The sequence below is a fragment of the Taurulus bubalis genome (genome assembly GCF_910589615.1).
Source record: "Taurulus bubalis genome assembly, chromosome: 13".
Taxonomy (NCBI): Eukaryota; Metazoa; Chordata; class Actinopteri; order Perciformes; family Cottidae; genus Taurulus; species Taurulus bubalis.
In genome coordinates this window covers 26,021,817-26,032,110 of record NC_136601.1, presented here as the reverse complement: position 1 = coordinate 26,032,110, position 10,294 = coordinate 26,021,817, and the positions used below count along the sequence as shown (strand labels likewise).

General features: G+C 40.9%; 1 protein-coding gene across 1 annotated transcript in view; it reads left to right on the top strand.

The window, feature by feature from the left end:
* Positions 1–10,015, top strand: part of ptcd3 (pentatricopeptide repeat domain 3) — a gene marked incomplete at its 5' end in the record, with an annotated part of 13,748 nt that extends 3,733 nt beyond the window's left edge. The window contains 15 exon segments of the mRNA XM_079228478.1: positions 1–153; positions 890–950; positions 1,271–1,353; positions 1,647–1,791; positions 1,885–1,935; positions 2,011–2,100; positions 2,510–2,538; positions 2,990–3,096; positions 3,221–3,299; positions 3,797–3,887; positions 4,050–4,135; positions 7,979–8,124; positions 8,214–8,255; positions 9,076–9,234; positions 9,893–10,015. The exon segment at positions 1–153 is cut by the window's left edge and continues 12 nt beyond it. Coding sequence (XP_079084604.1) covers positions 1–153; positions 890–950; positions 1,271–1,353; positions 1,647–1,791; positions 1,885–1,935; positions 2,011–2,100; positions 2,510–2,538; positions 2,990–3,096; positions 3,221–3,299; positions 3,797–3,887; positions 4,050–4,135; positions 7,979–8,124; positions 8,214–8,255; positions 9,076–9,234; positions 9,893–9,938 — 1,368 coding nt within the window. The 3' untranslated portion in view covers positions 9,939–10,015.
* Between the last annotated feature and the right edge of the window lie 279 nt (positions 10,016–10,294).

Genomic DNA, 10,294 nt, shown 5'->3' with positions numbered 1-10,294 from the left:
GAGGAGGTGAAGAGGAGGAAAGGCCGGTTCCGTCGGGCCTCAGACCTGCTGAGGTTCACCTGGAGGGAGAACTGCAGCGCAGAGCGCATCTTCCAGCTGCTGCCGGAGCGAGACACGCGCTGCTACTCCGCTCTGATCAGAGGCATGGTGAAGGTGAGCGGCGCCCACGGCTTCACGCGGACGCCATGGGGGTCTGCTGTCGTTAACGTGTGGGTCTTCTGTCGTTAACGTGTGGGTCTTCTGTCGTTAACGTGTGGCTCTTCTGTCGTTAACATGTGGGTCTTCTGTCGTTAACGTGTGGCTCTTCTGTCGTTAACATGTGGCTCTTCTGTCGTTAACGTGTGGCTCTTCTGTCGTTAACATGTGGCTCTTCTGTCGTTAACATGTGGCTCTTCTGTCGTTAACATGTGGCTCTTCTGTCGTTAACGTGTGGGTCTGCTGTCGTTAACGTGTGGCTCTTCTGTCGTTAACGTGTGGCTCTTCTGTCGTTAACATGTGGGTCTGCTGTCGTTAACGTGTGGCTCTGCTGTCGTTAACGTGTGGCTCTTCTGTCGTTAACGTGTGGGTCTGCTGTCGTTAACGTGTGGGTCTTCTGTCGTTAACGTGTGGCTCTTCTGTCGTTAACATGTGGCTCTTCTGTCGTTAACGTGTTGGTCTTCTGTCGTTAACGTGTGGCTCTTCTGTCGTTAACGTGTTGGTCTTCTGTCGTTAACGTGTGGCTCTTCTGTCGTTAACGTGTGGCTCTTCTGTCGTTAACGTGTGGGTCTGCTGTCGTTAACGTGTGGCTCTTCTGTCGTTAACGTGTGGGTCTTCTGTCGTTAACGTGTGGGTCTTCTGTCGTTAACGTGTGGCTCTTCTGTCGTTAACGTGTGGGTCCGTCTCTCCACAGCATGGCGCCTACGCCAAGGCCTTCAGCATGTACACCGACATGCTGAACCAGCGAGTGACCGGTGAGTAAGAGGTCATAAAACAACTCTTCATGGAAATGTCTTCAGTAGAAATTGTAGTTTGAATTGATGACTCGTGCAGTTATAATAATATATATTTTACCCTTACTTTTAAACTACAGCACTTTGTATTAAACAATACAAAGTGCAGTATGCAGGACATTTGAATACATTCTGCAATAATTTCAGTTTTGTTGATTTGAGCATTCCGTATGTTGGTGTATTACTGGTCAGTGGAAGAGGTGTTCTAGATGCTACCATGCGGTGGCGCCAGAGAGTCATTGATAACCAGACGGCTGCTGAGGTTCTCTCCTTGTTTCCAGCTGACGTCCACATCTTCAACGCGCTGATGTCGGCCGCTCCAGACGTCCGAGACAAATACAACGAGCGATGGGACCTCATCACGGTGAGACCGCGCCCTGGTTTCACTCACACAGTCCTCCCATCACAGGAGCGGGGGTTCGATCCCCGGCTCGCGAGCCCATGTCCATGTGTCCTTGGGCAAGACACTTAACCCCAAACGTCTCCTGTAGCCGTCCATACGGTGTGTGAATGAGTGTGTGAGTGTTAGCTACTCCTGATGGGAGGTTGCAGCTCAGCTCCTCCCATGAATAAACAAATCTGCCAATACAGCCCTGCTCTGTAAATGAGAGATGGGATAATATGTAATCATGAAACTTTATTTATAATTGTGTGCAGGAGCTGTTGAACCAGATGAGTCAGCAGAAGGTTCAGCCCAACCTACTGACCTTCAACAGCGTCCTCAAGGCGCTGAGACGCTGCGGCTTCCTGGCCAAAACACAAGCTCTGCACACTCTGAGTGAGATGAAGGCCATGGGGACAGGTGAGCGCACACACACACACACACACACACACACACACACACACACACACACACACACACCCCCAGTGTAACGAGCGTTCCCTCTGTGCTCAGCTCCCAGTCTGGCCTCCTTCGACCACGTCCTGGCGGTCTTCTCCAAAGCAGGTGAGCAGAGGTCCAGGTGTGAAACACGGCTCTGCTGCCGGGTCTGAGTTCATGAAGTGTTTCTGTTCCCCTCAGCCTCCTCTGGCCAGGGCAACACGGACATCCTACAGGAAGTGATGTCAGAGCTGGCAGGAAGCAGTTTCACCTGCCAGGACCCCGATGATGGTAAGCTGCTGCGCACCTGTGCTAGACAGAATGCAGCTTTAACACATGAAGCATATACTTCTATACAACCAGAGGAGTCACCCCCTGGTGGTCAGGAGAGAGAATGCAGCTTTAACACGTGAAGCATATACTTCTATAAAACCAGAGGAGTCACCCCCTGGTGGTCAGGAGAGAGAATGCAGCTTTAACACATGAAGCATAGACTTCTATACAACCAGAGGAGTCACCCCCTGGTGGTCAGGAGAGAGAATGCAGCTTTAACACATGAAGCATATACTTCTATACAACCAGAGGAGTCACCTCCTGGTGGTCAGGAGAGAGAATGCAGCTTTAACACATGAAGCATATACTTCTATACAACCAGAGGGATTAACCCGTTACTGTTCTCTCTCTCTCTCGTCCTTTCCAGTTCTATTCTTCTCCAGCGCGATGAGAATAGTAAGTCTTTTTTCATTACTTGTTTAAATATTGATCACAAATGTATTTCTGCAAAGTGGAGTCCTCTTTGTTTATGACGGAGTCTTTAGTGCAGAGTTGGTTATCATCGCCTTGTTGTGTCACAAGCTCCTCTGTGTCCTTTTATACTTTTAGATGTATAAATGGTTGCCGTTTAAATATATATATTACAATACAGTGTATATTATGCCCTTTTCTTAACATCCAACTAAATCAATCCTGCCTTCCTTTTTTAAATTTTTGTCGTAATAATTTCTGTATTTGTAATCAGCTGGTTTGGAGAGGCGATGACATTTGAACTGTCAGTCATTTTGAGTGTGTTTAACTGCTGGTCTTAAGACCTGCAGTTAAACACTGATGCTTCCCCAATTCACCTGGAGACAATCGAACATCTGCTTGTCCACCTAACTGGTTTCCCTCTGTGTCCCAACAGTGCCTGGATAATAAAGATCTAGAGCTGGGTTATAAGGTCCAGAGTCTCGTAGAACAGGGAGAGAACTGGAGGCTTCTGGGAGATTCCTACCAGCAGAGTGTTTATTAGTAAGTAAAACACACACATCAATAACCACACGGAGGTCATAGGTCATGTGTTGATGAACTCTGGTGATCTGGTATGTACTTCATTGTTGTCCTCTTTTAACCGGACCCTCCTCTCCTGGTGCAGCGGTCGCTTCTTCAACCTGCTGTGCCTGATGGAGCACATCGACGTGGCGCTGCAGTGGTACAGGCGGCTCATCCCCTCGGTCAGTGCTGCCTCCCTCTGGTCAGCTGTAGAGACGTGTCACGGCTCTCAGTCCATCACTCGCTATGCAGAACTAAGATAATATAAGAGAGTTTGACCAGTCCCTAGAGTTCTGCAGCTCATGTGAAAACCAGACCCTGTTGTCCTTGATCTCTAATGCCTTTAAAAAAAAAAATAGAAACTTATTTTCAGCATAAATTTGATTAAAGGTCAAGAGTCTGAGCAAGATTTCCCAAAAAAGACTCCTCGATTGCTCCCTGAGCTTTTGTTAATTGTATTGTTTGGTCCCTTCCCATCATCCCACAGAGTAATACTGCACATCTTTAGAAATATTACGGCCTAAAGCATCTACATCTGCAATAATAATCACAATAAACACAAGCATTGACATGTTAGGAAGCATATTCAGTCCAAAAAAAACGGTTCAGAAAAATTACAGTCTAACTGCATACAACCCTCGCTTCATGGAAGTAACAGTCCTTTTGATTACGTCTCCAGTTGTACTACCCGAACCCTCAGGGGCTGAAGGACCTGCTGCAGGCTCTGGACACCGACGGCCGCCTGGACATGCTGCCCACCATATGGAAAGGTGAGTTTCAAGATGGCGTTCGGTTTACAGGAGTCTAATAATCTGACCCTCGGTTAGTGACACAGACCATGTTGACGTGATGGGCCCTGCACAGTGTTTACATTTCACCGGCTACGAGCGGAGCTGTGAAATGACCAGCGTCCGGGTCTGTTTCCCACACAGACATCCGGTCCCTGGGTCACGATAACAAGTCCGATCTGGTGGAGGAGCTGCTCACCCTGATGGCCAGGGACCGACACAGTCCAGAGGTCAGTGAGGGGGCGGGGCCTGGAGGGGGTGGGGGGGCTGGAGGCGGGGCGGGGCCTGGAGGGGGGCGGGGCCTGGAGGGGCATTCGTGTTTGTGACGTAGGGCTGTGTACAGGTTTCAAATGAATTGTTCATATACCGTCATACGGTGCATAGACTTTAGTCATGTTATAACTTTAGTCATGTTGTAACTTTAGTCATGTTATAACTTTAGTCATGTTGTAACTTTAGTCATGTTATAACTTTAGTCATGTTATAACTTTAGTCATGTTGTAACTTTAGTCATGTTATAACTTTAGTCATGTTATAACTTTAGTCATGTTGTAACTTTAGTCATGTTGTAACTTTAGTCATGGTTATAACTTTAGACATGTTATAACTTTAGACATGTTATAACTTTAGACATGTTATAACTTTAGTCATGTTATAACTTTAGTCATGTTATAACTTTAGTCATGTTGTAACTTTAGTCATGTTATAACTTTAGTCATGGTTATAACTTTAGTCATGGTTATAACTTTAGTCATGTTATAACTTTAGTCATGTTGTAACTTTAGTCATGTTATAACTTTAGTCATGTTGTAACTTTAGTCATGTTGTAACTTTAGTCATGTTATAACTTTAGTCATGTTGTAACTTTAGTCATGTTGTAACTTTAGTCATGTTGTAACTTTAGTCATGTTGTAACTTTAGTCATGTTGTAACTTTAGTCATTGTTATAACTTTAGTCATGTTATAACTTTAGTCATGTTATAACTCTAGTCATGTTATAACTCTAGTCATGTTATAACTTTAGTCATGTTATAACTCTAGACATGTTATAACTTTAGTCATGGTTATAACTTTAGTCATGTTATAACTTTAGTCATGGTTATAACTTTAGTCATGGTTATAACTTTAGTCATGTTATAACTTTAGTCATGTTGTAACTTTAGTCATGTTATAACTTTAGTCATGTTATAACTTTAGTCATGTTATAATTTTAGTCATGTTGTAACTTTAGTCATGTTATAACTTTAGTCATGTTATAACTTTAGTCATGTTGTAACTTTAGTCATGTTGTAACTTTAGTCATGTTGTAACTTTAGTCATGGTTATAACTTTAGTCATGTTATAACTTTAGACATGTTATAACTTTAGACATGTTATAACTTTAGTCATGTTATAACTTTAGTCATGTTATAACTTTAGTCATGTTGTAACTTTAGTCATGTTATAACTTTAGTCATGGTTATAACTTTAGTCATGGTTATAACTTTAGTCATGTTATAACTTTAGTCATGTTGTAACTTTAGTCATGTTATAACTTTAGTCATGTTGTAACTTTAGTCATGTTGTAACTTTAGTCATGTTATAACTTTAGTCATGTTGTAACTTTAGTCATGTTGTAACTTTAGTCATGTTGTAACTTTAGTCATTGTTATAACTTTAGTCATGTTATAACTTTAGTCATGTTATAACTCTAGTCATGTTATAACTCTAGTCATGTTATAACTTTAGTCATGTTATAACTCTAGACATGTTATAACTTTAGTCATGGTTATAACTCTAGTCATGTTTTAACTTTAGTCATGTTATAACTTTAGTCATGTTATAACTTTAGTCATGGTTATAACTCTAGTCATGTTATAACTTTAGTCATGTTATAACTTTAGTCATGTTATAACTTTAGTCATGTTGTAACTTTAGTCATGGTTCTAACTTTAGTCATGTTATAACTTTAGTCATGGTTATAACTTTAGTCATGTTGTAACTTTAGTCATGGTTATAACTTTAGTCATGTTATAACTTTAGTCATGTTGTAACTTTAGTCATGTTATAACTTTAGTCATGTTGTAACTTTAGTCATGGTTATAACTTTAGTCATGGTTATAACTTTAGTCATGTTATAACTTTAGTCATGTTGTAACTTTAGTCATGGTTATAACTTTAGTCATGTTGTAACTTTAGTCATGGTTATAACTTTAGTCATGTTATAACTTTAGTCATGGTTATAACTTTAGTCATGTTATAACTTTAGTCATGGTTATAACTTTAGTCATGTTATAACTTTAGTCATGTTATAACTTTAGTCATGTTGTAACTTTAGTCATGGTTCTAACTTTAGTCATGTTATAACTTTAGTCATGGTTATAACTTTAGTCATGGTTATAACTTTAGTCATGTTATAACTTTAGTCATGTTATAACTTTAGTCATGTTATAACTTTAGTCATGGTTGTAACTTTAGTCATGTTGTAACTTTAGTCATGGTTCTAACTTTAGTCATGTTATAACTTTAGTCATGGTTATAACTTTAGTCATGTTGTAACTTTAGTCATGTTATAACTTTAGTCATGTTATAACTTTAGTCATGTTGTAACTTTAGTCATGTTATAACTTTAGTCATGGTTATAACTTTAGTCATGTTGTAACTTTAGTCATGTTATAACTTTAGTCATGTTGTAACTTTAGTCATGTTGTAACTTTAGTCATGTTGTAACTTTAGACGTGTTGTAACTTTAGTCGTGTTGTAACTTTAGACGTGTTGTAACTTTAGACGTGTTGTAACTTTAGTCGTGTTGTAACTTTAGTCATGTTATAACTTTAGTCATGGTTATAACTTTAGTCATGTTGTAACTTTAGTCATGGTTATAACTTTAGTCATGTTATAACTTTAGTCATGTTGTAACTTTAGTCATGTTATAACTTTAGTCATGTTGTAACTTTAGTCATGGTTATAACTTTAGTCATGGTTATAACTTTAGTCATGTTATAACTTTAGTCATGTTGTAACTTTAGTCATGGTTATAACTTTAGTCATGTTGTAACTTTAGTCATGGTTATAACTTTAGTCATGTTATAACTTTAGTCATGGTTATAACTTTAGTCATGTTATAACTTTAGTCATGGTTATAACTTTAGTCATGTTATAACTTTAGTCATGTTATAACTTTAGTCATGTTGTAACTTTAGTCATGGTTCTAACTTTAGTCATGTTATAACTTTAGTCATGGTTATAACTTTAGTCATGGTTATAACTTTAGTCATGTTATAACTTTAGTCATGTTATAACTTTAGTCATGTTGTAACTTTAGTCATGGTTGTAACTTTAGTCATGTTGTAACTTTAGTCATGGTTCTAACTTTAGTCATGTTATAACTTTAGTCATGGTTATAACTTTAGTCATGTTGTAACTTTAGTCATGTTATAACTTTAGTCATGTTATAACTTTAGTCATGTTGTAACTTTAGTCATGTTATAACTTTAGTCATGGTTATAACTTTAGTCATGTTGTAACTTTAGTCATGTTATAACTTTAGTCATGTTGTAACTTTAGTCATGTTGTAACTTTAGTCATGTTGTAACTTTAGACGTGTTGTAACTTTAGTCGTGTTGTAACTTTAGACGTGTTGTAACTTTAGACGTGTTGTAACTTTAGTCGTGTTGTAACTTTAGTCATGGTATAACTTTATAACAACAATTAATAACCCACAACTAACGCTCTTTAACAGGTAAAACATCACGACAAAAGTTTGTGACAAACAATTGGTAACACTAATAATTGTACATTTATAAAATGACACTGCCAAACTGCATGCTGGGTGCAGCTCACCCACTATCACAACAAGAAGAAGCTCCACTTTTTTTTCACCTACATTCCCCTGGGTCCTGTTTAGCTTGTTTAGCTTCCTAACACCTTCTATGTACCAACCTACAAACAGCTGCTCACCTCTCTAACAGCTGTTCAGTTGGCCGGCGCTCCTTTTCGGCGTCAATGAATGAATGAATGTGTTTACTCTGAAAAAATACCGTGATATGCTGTGAAACCGGCAGAATCTTACAAAGAACGTGCCGCGCCCGCAGGTGCAGGAGGCGTTCGCCGCGTGTGCGCTGGACGTGAAGGGTGCGTTCGGTGGGGACCGAGGGAAGGCCGCTCTGGAGTGGAGCAGCGCCTCCCTGTCACACGTCACCTCCCTGCTGCTGCGAGCCAACAAGACCCAGCAGGCCTGGTGAGAGCGCCGCCTACAGGAGACTTCTACCGTGGTCTGACTGCTAATGCTTACCGCCAAATGATTTCTTCTCTTCCGCTCGATTGCAGGGAGATGCTGCAGCTCTTCAAATCCAAGAACAGAGTTCCTGAGTAAGTCTCTGCCGAACTACAAATGAACAGAACAGTGCATTTGTGACAAAACGGCCTTCCACAGTCTAATTCATGACATAATTACACATTGAGAAAAGAATGCTAGTATTTTACTGTGAAAAACTACCATCATGGGAAACCTGTGGAGTTTTTGTTGTCTCCGACATCTCAACATGTCATGACAGGAGGGCTTTTAACACAAACCGTAAACATGTCACGAGCACAAGGTGATAAATATATAATTATATGTTCATATAATAGTTAACAGCGTTCTTACGGTCATGGAACACCTGGAAAAATCATGGAATTTTAAAATAGTTATTCCCAGGCCTGGAAAAGTTTAGTAAAAGTCATGTAAACGTGTTATATTCATGTGTTCATGACCTTCATTTACGCTGAGTTTGAAATAATGAATATGGTTTTAAAAGAAAGACTCAAAACATAAGCAGGCATACATACAGGCATCTATATAAATGTTTATTCTTTTAATCAAACTATTGTCTCATTCATTTGAGTCATTTAAGGTTTACTGTATGCTTTGTATTCTCATTGTTAGTTTAAATACTACATTTACTCACTTTTTACTGTTTACACCCAGATTTGTAATGGACATTTGGTTTAAAGGCATGGACATGTCATGGAATGCATTGATTTCATGACTTTTCCATGATGTGTCTGAACCCTGAGTTAAGCGCTTACCCTTACGTAAACGACAGTGGATGCATCTGTCCCAACGGATGAAACCAGTTGTAGGAATGCCGTCTGACCGTGGCTCTGGACTCGTGTTCGTCGGCTGCGTGTGACCGTGTGTTGTCCTCAGAGAGCGGCTGCTGGAGGACTTCCTGTCGGCGGGCTGCGGCGCCGTCTCTCCTGACCGAGCGGTGGAGCTGGTCCAGCTGTCTGCAGCCTTCTGTCTGCCCGCCACTCCCAGGCTGGCACAGCGGACGCTGGCCGAGTTCCACGTGACGGAGGAGCAGAGGTGAGCAGCAGAGCCGGGAGCGCGGGGAAGGGTTTTGTTTAGATCAATTCAGCATCTTTGGCCGCATCGCTGTCATTTATACAAACACCAGAGGTCTGTTTGACGAACATGGATCTGGATCTGTAGGTTAGATGAGGTCCAATGCGGCTGTGTGCTGGTTTGCTATGAACTCTGGGTAAATGTAGGATTGTTTCAAACATGTTTATGTTTACATACACTTCATACACACTACTACTACACTACACATTTTTCATTTTTGCACTTTCTCTATTGTTTAAATTTATTTTCCTAAATTAATACTCTGTACATATCTTTCATCCCCGTTATTTTATTTTTGTGTCTGTAAGCTGATACTTCGACAACACATTCCCCCTTGGGGATGAATAAAGTATCCATCCATCATCACCTCGGCCAGCAGAAAAGACTCACCTCCTGCAATAATTTAGACATGTGACATTACGTTATTACTTCCGGCTCCGTATAGAACCCGATCCTGAAGAAAAGGATCTTAGATGTTTAGTTTAGTCACACGGCTGAGAACTCCAGAGGGACTTTGAACTCAACATGATGTGTTGTTGTTGTTATTATTATGATTATGATGTAACATGTCTATGTGGTGACTTTCCCAACGCCTTCGTCCTCTTCCCGTCCCGTGCAGAGCCGTGTTGTCTGGGCTGGAGGCTGCAGGAGAAACATCTGACTGAAGGAACCTCTGTGATGCCGATCCACTGACACAGCTCTTCTGTTTCTGAATCTGTGTAATAAAAAGTATACGTCGTGTAAACAAGATCTCAACCTCCGGCAATGCTTCCTTTGTTCGTCAGCTAGAGGGCGCCGTCTCTCCTTCAGGCAGCGTTCACGTAACTCAGTTTAAAGGCTCATCTCACATGGGTCATACTATACAGTTTCATTCCCTCTGGAGTCAGACGACTCTTCTCAGCTTAACAACACAACACTGAAGGAGAGATGAGGGATGTGTCCTTTTCTTTCATGCATGACCATAAACATGTGGTTTGGAGGGAAAGACGCAGAGGCAAATGTCTCTCTGTGATAACCGACC